We start from the raw sequence: 14,956 nt of genomic DNA, 5'->3' as shown, positions 1-14,956 counted from the left end.
ATACAATGAAAATATCTTGTCATCACACCAGAGCTTTTTTTCCAGATATTCTCTGAAAAAAATGAAGTGATGGAAGATGAGGAGGTAGGAGCAGGAGTGGCTTCCCATGGTGGGGTGTGTCTAGGAGTGGCTATAGTAGTGGCTGCAGTGCGGGATCTCCTGAATACACCCTCTCCTCCCCTATTGCTTTGCTTGGGTACAGCCACTAGGGACAAGCAGATGGTGGTGGCACTTGCTGCCTCCTACCTTGGTGAGCCCTTACAAGGAATAAGAGAGAGAGAGAGAGAGAGAGAGAGAGAGAGAGAGAGAGAGAGAGAGAGAGAGAGGACTAATTTTACATGGATAAAGTATTTGGATGCAAGAGCAGCTAGTGATCTCTATCATAGCTATTCATTGTATGACTTCCAGGGAATAAACATCAGAATAAAGAAAAAAATCTTACTTCAACTATACATGTATGGAGTCTCTTAATAGAGAAACTACATAAAAGAAGTGTCAACATGATAAGTATATAGATAGACAGACATGATTTTACATTATATTGCCCCATGGTTAATACTAAAGTGTGTTGCTTAATGTCTCAAAGTGTGACATTAAGATAATTTTGGAACATTGAAAAGTGCAAGAAGTCAGGTTTATACTGTTTCTTATGTTCTTTTAATTTAACTTACTGACACTGCTCATACAATCTAATAATTGATTATATTTCTGGCGGGTACTATTCCTATATTTGAGAACTGATAATTTTCTATGCCCATTTTTTATTCTAACTTACTGACACTGCACAGAAATATGAATATGTAATACGGGCCAACATGTCACTGTTGTAGTTTTGAGATATTTAGGGTTAATTTTGAGTAATTGTAGCACATAGAGAAGAGGCATAATCATAAAGTATTATATATTAAGGGAAAATTTATGATGAAAAGAATATTTTCATATGGATTTCACTGAAAAAAAAGGGCTTCCTTAGTTATTATTGTATTGCTGCCCAAATTGGATCACAGGGAACTAACATTATGAATATGGCATGGTATAATTTTTTGCCAAAAATAATCAAAATTAATTTTTTTATAATTTTTTTTCTCCAAAGGTTTGTCAAAATTTTGGGTTTTGTGGTTTTTATTATGTTATGGGTGTAATTATAGCATTATTCATTGTTACAATCATAGCTGGGTACCTTAACAATGGATTTATAAGTTGCTTATATATGTAGTGCTGAATGGAGGGGCAGAGGTGTTAATAATCCAGGACTTTAAAGGGTGTAACAAGCATGGCATCTGTACAAAACATAGACTGAGACATACATGGCTGCTGGGCACCATTGATTGGTCGAGAGCAGGATGTGGTGTCGCAGCTGCACTCCCATATGCTCTCTGCCTATGTTAGTTGAACCCTCATGCCCACTAAAACTTGACCCATCTAGCTGTTTCTAGCTGCTTTCTATGCACCAAAGTTTGCCACACTTAACCATGTTTAGCTCTGCTATAAGGATGAGTATAAAAATTTGGTTGGAAACATGAAAATTGTAATTTTTGTGTTGGTGGCATGTTGACCTCTATCACATGACGCTCTTCATTTATTAATAGAATCTATTCCAGTCATCTATTTATACATTCTAGAAGAAGTTGTCTCTTAGTCTTTTTATATATAACTTTCCATAAATACCAATTTGACTGCAGGAGTTGAGCTGATAAAGTGTGATGGAGAGGATAGTGCCCTCAAGCTATTAGAGGACCCTGGAGGTAGTGGTGGAGCAATGCACACAGGAGATGATGGTGGTGGGCAGAGCTGCTCACTCACACCTACGTTAGTTCACATACCGGCCAGTGTCTTACATCATCCAGGTTAGGTTAAGGTCTTGAATGCTGTCCTCTACTAGTTTTTTTTTATTCCACCGTAATTAATTTAGCATAATACAGTGGAGACTCAATGCTTGAACTTGATTTGTTCCAAATGGCTGTTAGAGTATAAAAAAGTTTAATTATCAATATCTATAAATCAGGTAATTCATTCTAATCTTACCAAACTTCAATTTGATGAAAATTTCAATGTAATTTTTTTTTTTTTTCATTTTGTGATTTGATTTGTACAAACCATAAGTGAAAGCTGGTAATGGATAACATAGAAGGTGAGATGAGAAGGGAAGGGTGGAGGAAGAAGGTCATCAGAGGACGAGTCACCATCCAGGAAAACGTTTTTTAACTTTTCTCCTTGTGTGATTCCTGTGAACTCACTAGTGGAGGGCTATTGCTCACTAACACTTGCACTCTCACTAGATTTCATATTTTCACCACTAATAAGCCATTATACGTTTGTAAATGAAAAACTATAGAACACTGAAAAATGTCTTTTTTTCTTTCAAGACTAGGGATGTGCCCTGGTATCCGGTATACCATTTTACTGGTATTACCGGTAAAACCAGTATCAGAATGGGAAAATAGTCGCTGTAGAGAAGGAGAGGACAGAGCTTTGTTTACAACCATTTGATTACCAGATATTTTCACCTCTAATAAGACTTTGGTGTTAATGTAAGTTTATAAATGAAAAACTACAGACAACGCACAAAAGACTTTGGTGTTAATGTAAGTTTATAAATGAAAAACTACAGACAATGCACAAGAATGTTATTCTGATATCCGTGGCAGCACAACTGGCAGAGGGGGAGGGAGAGACCAGGGAGCCTTTGTTTACAACCACGTGAGTGGATGTTTGACTATCAGATATTTTTTCGAGTATTAAATCAAACTTTTGTGTTCGAGTATTGAAAAATTTGACTGTTAAGATGTTTCAGTATTGAGTCTCCATTGTATAATGATGCGAAATGTTTGATGCCTTGTGAAATTGCCAGTGTGGTATATAGATATAAACTAAATAGTTGATGCTCAGATATTGATATTTATTTGGCATTTGTGTTTCAGCATTTATATCATCACTTATATTTTGTCTTTTGATTTTAGATGTACTAAAGAAACTGTTGAATGTTGTGATCAAGACAGGTGTTGGACATTCAAGGTAGGGCCAAAGAAGAACCTGTCCTGATATCTATTTATTACTTTGAATTTATAATGATGCCTTATATTCTTTGTAGTAATTTAAATTAATAGTAGTACTGTAAAACCCTTTGCCAGCCTCTGCTTTTTTTTTCTTAACTTGAGTATCAAGAAATATCAAGACATATCTGGAACTTTCTGAGAGACTAGGAACTTTTTTTTGTAGGAGTGGAATTTAACCAAATTTCATTTCCATCCATGGCTAGTCTTCTTCATATGTAAAATAGAAAAAGCAAAGAATTTTAAATTTATCTTTATTACTATAGATTACTTCTTTGTCAGGCTATATGTGGTGACAGGATGGCATGTAGAGGTGTGGCCACTGAGCCAGGAGCTGAAGTGGGTGACAAGGATAGGGAGAGTGGTGGTGAGTCTGCCATGCCACACCACACAGCACCATCAGGACCTTGTGATGTCGCTAATGAAGAAAGTGAGCAAATTAATTGTTGTTTGCAGAGTTCCCCCAAGTGTTAATGCCACACATTTAACCACATCAGCACCACTCCTATTTTCTTGGCACAGGCTTCCATACCACTCGGACTGGCCAGCCCTGCACACTTCATACCCACTCATTATTTTTTTGGCATAAACTTTTGGATTTATGCAAGATGTTATAGTGTACTGATAAGGCTTTCTGAGCTATCATTACTAGATTTTTCATCAGAAGCACTTGGCAGATATTCAAAGCCAGACTTGGAGCTCGACATACTGGTGAGTAGTGAATCCTAGATTGCTTGTCTGGGAATAAAAAAGAGATACAGTACACCCTTGATACTCATGGGTTTGATGCTCATGGCTTTAATTGCTTGTAGATTTTCAGTAATTGATATAACTGATACTAGATATTGAAAAATTGACCAAAAATTAAAAAAAATTGTTGTCGTGTGCCACTCAAATAGACAACCACAAGAATGCTCTACTTGCACTTTGCCTCTTTTTGGCAATATCCATCTTACTATCCATAACTCCTACTTGACTTCCAACAGGGGCAACAAATGAAGGCTAGTGATTCTCAATTAAATGCCAGAAAACCAAAGATCAAAAGAGTGAAGAAAGTCATGACATCAAATCAGAAAGGTGAATTAATCCGGAAAATAAAAGGGAGAATGAGTTTCTCTGCCTGTGGCTGTCAATATCTGTATTTACAATAGCATGATCTCCAAGTGTTTTTATTATTGATTAAACAATGAATACTAGTAACTATGAGAAAAAAAATGTCATTCTTTGCTGTAATAAATTATTATTATAAATAAGTTCTGAGAGCAGTATGATAACTTTTCCATTGCATGGCTTGCATGTGTCAAACTGTTGGTTGTAATCATATATATATATATATATATATATATATATATATATATATATATATATATATATATATATACAGGCAACCCCCGTTTAACGAAGGTTCGCACAACGAAATTTCGCCACAACGAAGGTTTCATTTTACTACCAGCTGCTCGTTTAACGAACACCAAACTTGCTTTAACAAAGTTTTATCCAGGTAATGTTTTCCAAGTTTGAAAGCCCTGCCGTATCACGCAAGTCGACAAGCTTTTGAATACACCAGGAGCCGCAAATACTAAGGCCTGCCTCAGGAGAAATCCTGGGACACCTGTAGAATCAAGATCAAGATCAAGATCAAGCCTCTCGAGGGCAACACACGCACCACTCACTCCCATGACAGCGTCAGCAGCAGCTCGTCTTCACTCGCTCAACTTACCACCAAAATGCTCTGCAATGTGACCTAGCGTTCCTAAGAAGACCAGGAAGTCTCTTACTCTCGAAATGAAGCTGGATATTATTCACAGACACGAGAGAGGCGAGAAAACTGTAGCATTGCTGGCCACCATCTTGACTCCATATACTGTCTCTACTATTTTCAAGTCAGCAGACTATTAAGAAGGCTGGTGAGACTATATCTTTCTTGCAAGCTAAAAGAACCACCTGAACTCGTGACTCTACAATGGATAAAATGGAAAGTCTTGTGGAAATGTGGTACATAAGTTTTGTATGCGGTACAATGATGCGCCTTTTGTTTACATTCCACAGATTGCTGGTTAGTGTCTTTCCCGTTTCACTCTCCCTTCCTTCATAAATTCAAGATCAACATTATAAAGTTACATACATACATACATTAGTGTACATTATAATGACTTAAATTAAATTTAACTGCCTAAATGTTAAACTTCATAATTTTTACTTTCATTAAACCTTTCACTGTACTATGATGCACTCTCGCTTTGCTTACTCTCAATGGAAGTTCAAGTCAGGGGTTAAACTTGTTATAATCGGTTCGTTTAATGAAGTTTCGCTTAACGAAGTGTTTTTTAGGAACGTAACCTCTTCGTTAAGTGGGGGTTGCCTGTATATATATATATATATATATATATATATATATATATATATATATATATATATATATATATATATATAATTTCTTTTGTTTGGATATTCAATCTTACTTTCCCAAAAGTAATCTTGTTCTATGTATTAATGCACACAATATTTTATTTATTTATTTATTTTTTATGTTATGGCTTATAGCTCCTGTAGTTATACTGGAAGAGTATGGGAAGTGCTGTCCAGCTTCCACCCATTAGCTGCACAGGCAATTTTATTTATAGTAGTAGCCATATTAGGGCCCATATCACCACCCAAGTGCATCTTTGGTGTAAGGCAATTAGAACTCCACCTAGAACCTGGGTATCATGGTGACATGTAGGTAACTTTAAACTACTTGACAAATGACAAAGTTTTAAGGCTGCCGGCACCACCTTATCCAATATGCCACTGCCTTCCTATTTATAACCACCTTTCAAGAATGCAGGTATGAGAATGGGTTGCAGATTTCATGCTCATGGATTTATGATGCTCTTAGGGTTGTCATTTCTGTAATCCCCATGAGCATCAAGGGTTTACTGTATAATCCTCCTTTCAATGGAAGCCAGGCAGGCACTGAATCAGTGCCTGACTGGCTTTCACAGAAAAGAGAGGATTATAACACTAATAACTGGATGCAGCTGCCTGCCACTTTGCCAGCCAGCCTTGAGATGCAGTGACGTGATGAGATGTGGCAGTTAATGATTTGGTTGAGTAATTGTGGATGGAGTGTTAGGGTACTTTCTGTATGTAGTATCACCTAGTAAACAAAGGATAAAACTCAGTACTACCCATATTTACCCACCCTTTTAAACAATAGATAGTTTCACATACACTCAGATGTGACAATATATCATAGTGCATCCTATATCACATACACATGTACTTAGTGGTGCTGAAGGGATTGATATTTTTGGGGAAAATTGAGTGATGTACAGTCCTTCCAGGTATTAATGCCACAAATTTCATATCTCTAAATCTAGAAATTCATATATTGGCTAATGAACTATTGATTAACCATTTCACTGCTATGGGTCCCACTTATGCTTGATGAAATGTTGTGTTGTAAGTTTAGAATATTATCTTAAAAAGTATAGGTTATAGTACATAGTTAACATAGCATTAGTCTCACCAATGTATCATACTGGGGTTACACAGTCTATCTTTCCCTACCTGAGTGGGAAAAATTATAAAACACACTATATGGCAACATCCTGTATGTTTCCTATTTTTGCAAGCAATAACAGCTGGCATAGCAACTAAGCAGGACACCTACATGTCATGCCTCCTGTATCTTCTGCATCTGTTTCATCTTAATACACAGCCTAAAGGACCTACAGATTTCAGGTTCACCATTCTACATTGCACAATGAGTCTAGTGGCTGTATAATTATGGTGTCGTGCAATGAACCAGTTTTGTTTAGCATGGCTGATCGTATTGTGAATTGTGACACATGACGATGGAAAGCTAGTGTTGCGTGTAGGTTGTGGCAGTAGTGCAGTGTTGTGCAATGACTAGTGTGGTGTGCAATGTTTGCGGGTGTTTCAGTTTTTTTTATGAATATTAGAAAAAAAAAAGGCTCACTGGAATTGTAGTCTATGTAAAAGATTCAAAAGAGTTAGTCAAAATTCAGGGACAAATGTCTCGACACCTCTCCCTTAAAAGAATTTAAGTCATAGAAAGTTGGAAATACAGAAACAGGCAGGGAGTTCCAGAGTTTACCAGTGAAAGGTATGAATGATTGAGAATACTGGTTAACTCCTGTATTAGAGGGTTGGACAGAATAGGGATGAGAGGAGGAAGAAAGCTGTGTGGAGCAAGGCCGCAGGAGGAGGGGAGGCATGCAGTTAGCAAGATCAATAGAGCAGTTAGCATGAAAATAGTGATAAAAGATAGAAAGGGATGCACCATTTCAGTGGTGAGAAAGAGGCTGAAGACAGTCAGTCAGAGAAGGGTTGATGAGACGAAAAGCTTTTGATTCCACCATATCTAATAAAGCTGTATGAGTGGAATTCCCCCAAACATGCAAAGAATACTCCATACAAGGAGTATTCTTTGCAGAGTTAGCAGTTGGAGGGTTGAGAAAAACTGGCGGAGACGCCGCAGAATGTCTAACTTCATAGTAGCTGTTTTAGCAAGATATGAGATGTAAAGTTTCCAGTTAAGATTATGAGTAAAGGATAGACCAAGAATATTTAGTGTGGAAGAAGGAGACAGCTGAGTGCCATTGAAAAAGAGGGGATAGTTGTCTGGAAGGTTGTGTTGAGTTGATAGATCAGAAATCTTAGAAAGATCAGAGGTCAGGCGTTCTGTGGCATCTCTGCAAGAATTGTTGACTTCCTGAAGGGTTGGTCGTCTCTGAAAGGATGTGGAAAGATGTAGGGTGGTATCATCAGTGTAGGAGTGGATAGGGCAAGAAGTTTGGTTAAGAAGGTCATTAATGAATAATAGAGAGTGGGTGATAGGACAGAACCCTGAGGAACACCACTGTTAATAGATTTAGGAGAAGAACAGTGGCCGTCTACCACGGCTGCAATAGAACAGTCGGAAAGGAAACTTGAGATAAAGTTGCAGAGAGAAGGATAGAAACCATAGCAGGGCAGTTTGGAAATCAAAGCTTTGTGCCAGACTCTATCAAAACCTTTTTCATGTCTAAAGTGACAGCAAAAGTTTCACTGAAATCTCTAAAAGAGGATGACCAAGACTCAGTAAGGAATGCCAGAAGATCACCAGTAGAGCGACCTTGACGGAAGCCATACTGGCGATCAGATAGAAGATTGTGAAGTGACAGATGTTTGAGAATCTTTCTATTGAGGATAGATTTAAAAACTTTAGACAAGCAAGAGATTAAATCTGTAGGATGGTAGTTAGAGGAAATTAGAATGGTCACCCTTTTTAGGAACAGGCTGAATCTAGGCAAACTTCCAGCAAGAAGGAAAGGCAGAATTTGATAGACATAGTTGAAAGAGTTTGGCCAGGCAAGGTGCAAGCATGGAAGCACAGTTTTTGAGAACAATAGGAGAGACCCCATCAGGTCCATAGGTCTTCCAAGGGTTTAAGCCAGAGAGGGCTTGGAAAACATCATTACAAAGAATTTTGATTGAAGGCATGAAATAGTCAGAGGGAGGAGAGCAGGGAGGGACAAGCCTAGAATCATCAAAGGTGGAGTTATTAGCAAAGGTTTGTGAGAGAAGAGAAGAGTTCAGCTTTAGATATAGATGAGATGGCAGTGGTGCCATCAGGATGAAATAAAGGAGGGAAAGATGAAGAAGTAAAGTTATAGGAGATACTTTTGGCCAGATATCAGAAGTCACTAGGGGAGTTAGAGTTTGGAAAATTTTGACATATTCTATTAATGAAGGAATGTTTGGCAAGTTGAAGAACAGATTTAGCATGATTCCGGGCAGAAATATAAAGTGCATGAGATTCAGGAGATGGAAGGCTCAAGTACCTTTTGTGAGCAACTTCTCTATCATGTATAGCATGAAAACAGGCTGTGTTAAACCAAGGTTTAGAAGATTTAGGTTGAGAAAAAGAATGAGGAATGTACGCCTTCATGCCAGACACTATCACCTCTGTTATGCGTTCAGCACAAAGATGGGTCTCTGACACGGAAACAGTAATTATTCCAGGGAAAATCAGCATAATACCTCCTCAGGTTCCCCCCATCTGGCAGAGGCAAAACGCCAGGGGCACCTCTGATTAGGGATATCCTTCGGAGGGGAAAAGAGAAATAGGGCAAGATACAGAAATGAGATTGTGATCGGAGGAGTCCAACGAAGAAGATGAAGTAACAGCATAAGCTGAAGGATTAGAGGTAAGGAAGAGATCAAGAATGTTGGGCATTTCTCCAAGACGGTCAGGAATACGAGTAGCGTGTTTCACCAGTTGCTCTATGTCATGGAGGATAGCAAAGTTGAAGGTTAGTTCACCAGGATGGTCAGTGAAGGGAGAAGAAAGCCAAAGCTGGTGGTGAACATTGAAATCTCCAAGGATGGAGATCTCCGCAAAAGGGTAGAGGGACAGAATGTGCTCCAATTTGAAAGTTAAATAGTCAAAGAATTTACTATAGTCAGAGGAGTTAGGGGAGAGATAGACAGCACAGATAAATTTAGTTCGAGAGTGACTGTCGAGTCTAAGCCAGATGGTGGAAAACTTGGAATATTCAAGAGCGTGGGCACAAGAACAAGTTAAGTCATTGTGCACATAGATGCAACATCCAGCTTTGGAATAAAAATGAGAATAGAGAAAGTAGGAAGGAACAGAGAATGGGCTACTGACAGTTGCCTCAGACAGTTGTGTTTTGGTGAGGAAAAGAAGATGAGGTTTAGTAGAGGAGAGGTGGTGTTCTACAGATTGAAAATTAGATCTAAAACTGTGAATGTTGCAGAAGTTTATGAAAAAAAAGTTAAGAGAGATGTCAAGACATTATGGGTCAACAATGAGAGAGCAATCTAATCTGGGGACATTTCTGTCCCCTCCCCATAAGGCATAAGGGGACTTCGAGTCTGGATTTGGAGTCGTCATTTTTTTTATTTTGAATTTTAAGTGAAGGATGTGTATGTGATAAGTGCATGTAGTTTTATAAGTAGAAGAGTTGTCTCCAATATGGTAGTGAGGAGTGTTAAAATTCATCAGGATGGAGAGATGTGTGATATTTCCTCCCCTCATTGTAGCTAAGGTAGCACTGTTACTACTTGCTAGTCTCTGGCTGCTGTGGGGCATCAAGACATGAAGCTCCACCCACCTTCCACTTCTCATCACACCACTATCTAGTCCATGCCATCCCTAACCATACCACAACACTCGACATCCACATATGTTAACTGGAGTTCTCAGGTGTTAGATTATGTCACCATGGATGACAAACATGGCATCTCTTCAGGCAATGTGATGGTCTTTACTTAAGAGGTGTATTTTTTTGTCAGATTCTCATGAAATTTGGTGTGTTTAAGTATTAGTGCCTCAATTACAAGAATCTCAAGTTTTATTGAAATACGATAATTAGTTTCAGAGAAAAAACGTAATACGCACTGAAAATGGTAATAAGTAGCATCAGCATTCTTTGCTATTTCTCAAATGTTTTTCAACCTACTACTTTGAAAATAAGTGTAAATGGTGTAGATGTATGTAGCTTTTTTTTTTTCATTGTGAAACATTTTGATTATCGTAGTTCATACATGAAAAAAAAATTAAATTAAATATTGATGCCAAAAACTACTTTTTTATTTTTTTATTTTTCCAGAGACAGCAATAGTTTTTCAAAATGTCTCACAATGAAAAAATTTCCTTTTCCCTCTTTCCATTGATACCTTTATATCTGAAATTACTTAAAAACTAACATAGATATTGTGCTCAAAATATCAGTAACTTTAGTTTTGAGATATGAGCCATTTTCTGTTGAGCAGTGGATATCACGATGTTTGTAGAGTATATGCAGTATAATTTTACACATTTTGGGATGAGAAAGACAATCAAAGGTATATCAAAGTTTATTTAGGTGTAATTGGCATCTGGTCTCCTCAAATATTACAGGATATTATTCACTCGCATGTGAGGGTATCGGCGGATGCCACCCGTCTCTTTGTCGCCAGGTTCTAGAAGCTTCCTGCTTGGTAGTGTTGGGTTTCTTTCCTTGGTCATTGTTTCTTTGTTTTCTTTGATGGTGGAGTTCTTCTATTCATTTCTTGAATGTTTAGTCCAGCAAGACTGTTTTGAGAGGCACTAAATCCAAGATGAGTGAGAAGACTTGTATCCAAGTAGCCAAAATTGTGGTCCATAATAGTAACAGAGGCTGCAGATCTTATTCTGTTGGGTCCACTATGTTTGGTTTTGCTACATTTGGCCCACAGCTTGGAGTGTAGACTTTCATTTAGGTTCTGTGTTCTGCCTTTTAGGCATCTCTCTAGTAGCTCTGTCCTGGTGAGATCAATGTAAATATTCTTGATATCTGCTTATTTATCTGATGCTATGTTACTCAGGTAGGGTGGTTTTACTGAGTGGCTACGTGATGTTTTACCCTCAGCAAGTGTCCTTTGATAGAAACACCAAGAGTTGATGTCCTTAGGGCACAAATCATGCAGATGTGTAGCCATGTCTGAAGCACAAGCATGATAGAATGATGCCATGATTGCATCACACATTGTTGTGACAGACTTGTTCTGATTGTCAGAGATAGCCTTCTTGAAATATCTCTGCAAGGACCCTAAGACATTGTCTGTCAGCTCTTGGCACCTCCCAGAACTCTGCACTTCATTTTCTTTCCCGTTCTTGTCATAATGACTGTAAAGTCATCTTGTTTGAGTTTCCTTAGGTGAGTGCCAAGTCTCTTTGCCACGTGATTGACGTATTGTTCTTCTTGGACAGGTGTTTCATAGGGTCCACATCCATGATTCAGTTTACACACTGCTTTATAAGCACTAGAGTCTCCATCACTGACGATGCTTACACAGCAAAAGTTGTGGTTTGTAGATCGAGTCCATAACTTCACTACTGCTGCTGCCTCCATCGCTGCTGGTGTACCATCTAAGTTTTTGTGGCACTTTGGTTTGTGGCTCTTGTACCATATATTCCATTCTTCCTGTGATATTTTCTTCTTGGTGCTGCAGACAAAGCAAAAACTGCAGATGACTTCATAATCGATGATGATCCCAGTTTCATCATCAAACACAAGTGCTGTATAGAAGTGGGAAGTGTGTCCTCTTTTCCTCCATGACCCATCATATGTTGCAGTGATGTCCAGTTGTTTTGTGACAGGATCAGGATGGATTCCAAGTGAAGCATAATGATGGAAAATTCCATCATGTGCTTTCTTCTGTATTGTTTCATAGTATGGCCACATCTTGTCATACAGGAAGTTTGCATATCTGATGACAATGGAGGAATGCTTAGTCCTTGGGCAATTTTATTCAATCCTTCACAGCCAAGGTCATTTATTAGGATCTCATATACAAGCTTGCAGTTCAGTTCAGTGAGGTGTCTCTCTTTTCCAGCATCATCTACCAAGTACTGTGGTGTTACTCGCATGTCACTGTTACTGCATGTAGAACATGTGACAGTGATGGATGCATCAAAGCTGTTATTTGTTGTCTCCATTGTCTTGATACCCCAACGTTTGGTACATGTTCTTGATACCAGACTTTCAAGTTGTGACTGAGAAAGAATGAATTTTTCCTCATCTTCACAAGGAGGACAAATCTTGCTTTTCAAAAGATGAAAATGTATATCCATCCTTGTTGTTTTTCATGACTCAGTTATTGCTTGTGATGTTGAAGCTGTGAGGCTGAGGGAACAGGCTGAGGTGGTGGTGGTGGAGAGGACACGTGTGTGACCGGGATCAGGCTATGAGTGGGTGGTGGCAGATGTCACTTCACTGAGTGGCTGAGATCTTTGCCCTCTTCTTCCTCCCTTTTCCTCTCATTCAGCTTCTTCATCTGTCTCTTTGGTTAGTCTTCAACTTTGATTAATGACACATGACTTTCAGTGTTCTAAGGTGCAGGGAAAGTGTGGAAAATCAAAAGACGATTAGCTTCAGAGCACCTTCTAAGACATCCGGTAAGGCACTGCCCGTGACTGCCAGCCTCACAGGTTTCCACAAGATACATACTCTCCCTTCTGCTCTGTCCTAATGTTGCCATATGAAGGTCTACAATATAAATACACTAAAGAATAGCAAAGAAAAACTGAAAAATGCTGCAAAATCATAAGCAACGACAAGTCATGTTGCCTACCACGTGGCAGGGCATTTAAAGAGACCTTTAAAGGGCATAAATAAAGGTGATTTAAGCATATAAGGAATTAAGATAGAAACTTGACGTTTTCACAGAAAACTGTAGACATTTCAAGGGTAATAGCAGTATTAATAACTCAGTTTTTAGGTTTGGGTCAAAAAATTGCATTTTTTTGCCATTGCTGTGCCTTCACTCTTCCAATACTGTGATCCCCAGGAGCAGAGGAGATGGGAAGAGGAGGCTTAGATATGCTGCAAGGAAGCTGTGGCATTTAGACTACAGGAGTCTGAGGCACGGCATCAGGAGACAGATGAGGAGACAGGAATTCCAAGCCCTAATATTAACCATCACTCTCCACACTGATGATACATCTACCACAGTCACATCCAGTACATTCATGTCTCTCAGTATTTTTATTTTCTTCTCAACACCACCCACTGTCTTGGCCACACCCTCTATTACAAAGTCCTTAAAATCCTCATTGATCTCTGGTGGCTGTGGGAACATTTCTCTAAGTATTCCAACTGGATCCCTTCTTGCTGCTACTGCTGCCACTTGTTTATGGTTGGATTTCTTACACTGCCACAACCCATGGCCTTTCATTCCACAGCCCAAACATTTAACAGGCTCTACCTGGCTAAATTTTCCACCCCTCTGGTAACTTGGAGCATTACCTTGCCAGCTTTTAGGAGCCACAGGTCTCTGGTTATAATTAGGTGTTGTTTGGTTACTATTATAAAAGCTGACTTTTGGAGGGCTGGATTTATAATAAGGTTTGAAGTTTGTTTGAAAGTTGGGTTTATATTTGTGGTTATGGTTATTGTTGTTGTTTCCCTTGTTGAAATAGGGTTTTCTCCATCCTTGTGGCTGATCTACTTTTATCCCGTGGGCCTCACAGTAGTTGTCTGCCCTACGGCCAGCCTCCATAATATCTTTTACACCATGAGAGATTAACTCATATTTTATAACAGGAGATATTTGATCCAGAAAGTGCTCCATCAATATCACATCCCTCATCTCCTCTACCGTCTCGACGTTTTTGGCTTTCATCCACCGGTCAAACTTCAATCCACAATCTCGTGCCATTTCTAAGTATGTGAGCCCGGAATGCTTTTTCACATCTCGGAATTTTTCTCTATACACATTGGGGCTTAACAGGGTGGAGTGAAGCACAGCCTCCTTCATGGTCTCATAATCACCAACTTCCTCATCATCCAAATTCACATAAGCTTCCCTGGCTTTTCCCTTAAACTTGGTTTGGACTAACAATGCCCATCATCAACATCCCATTTCCTAAGTTTTGCAGTTTTCTCAAACTGGAGGAAGAAATTCTCTTCCTCCCCATCAATGAACTCAGGCATATATTTTACTTCCTTCTCTCCATCACCACCCTTTCTTCTGCCACACCCTAACTCAGCCTGTTTTAACCTAACCTCCTTATCAGCCCTTATTCTCTCTTTCTTTGTTTCCATCTGCAGTTTAAACATCTCTATTTTCTCACAGCCCGAAAGGCCTTCCATTAATCCAGCGAATGGAGGCATCTCAAAACCCTCAAAGTCTACGGTGCTCCACACCAATACTCTCATCATCACTAATCTCAACTCTTTTGAACCAATCTTTCTCCTTCAGAGCAGTTTTTAATTCCACTCTCATCGCCACTATTTCCTCAGCACTCAACTCCACCTGTAATTCATGGGCCACATAACACAACTCCTCTTTGCTCATCTGGTTCATTAAACTAACATCTCCACTCTCCATGAAATCATTAACTCGTTCACTCGCCATTTTGTAAC

The 14,956-nt window shown here is 38.9% G+C and overlaps 1 protein-coding gene across 5 annotated transcripts in view; it reads left to right on the top strand.

Annotated features, from left to right (window-relative positions):
• The window catches only part of LOC123498677 (dynein-1-alpha heavy chain, flagellar inner arm I1 complex-like), a 368,589-nt gene that overhangs the window by 264,311 nt on the left and 89,322 nt on the right, over positions 1-14,956 (top strand). For all 5 annotated transcript variants that reach the window (XM_045246012.1, XM_045246014.1, XM_045246015.1 and 2 more), the window contains 4 exons: positions 46-250; positions 1,683-1,847; positions 2,961-3,015; positions 3,336-3,483. In XM_045246012.1, coding sequence (XP_045101947.1) covers positions 46-250; positions 1,683-1,847; positions 2,961-3,015; positions 3,336-3,483 — 573 coding nt within the window. The remainder of the gene's footprint in view (positions 1-45; positions 251-1,682; positions 1,848-2,960; positions 3,016-3,335; positions 3,484-14,956) is intronic.

Source organism: Portunus trituberculatus, chromosome 48 (genome assembly GCF_017591435.1).
Source record: "Portunus trituberculatus isolate SZX2019 chromosome 48, ASM1759143v1, whole genome shotgun sequence".
In the NCBI taxonomy this organism is placed as follows: domain Eukaryota; kingdom Metazoa; phylum Arthropoda; class Malacostraca; order Decapoda; family Portunidae; genus Portunus; species Portunus trituberculatus.
Note: the sequence above shows the minus strand (reverse complement) of the source record. Positions and strands in the feature narration are given on the sequence as shown.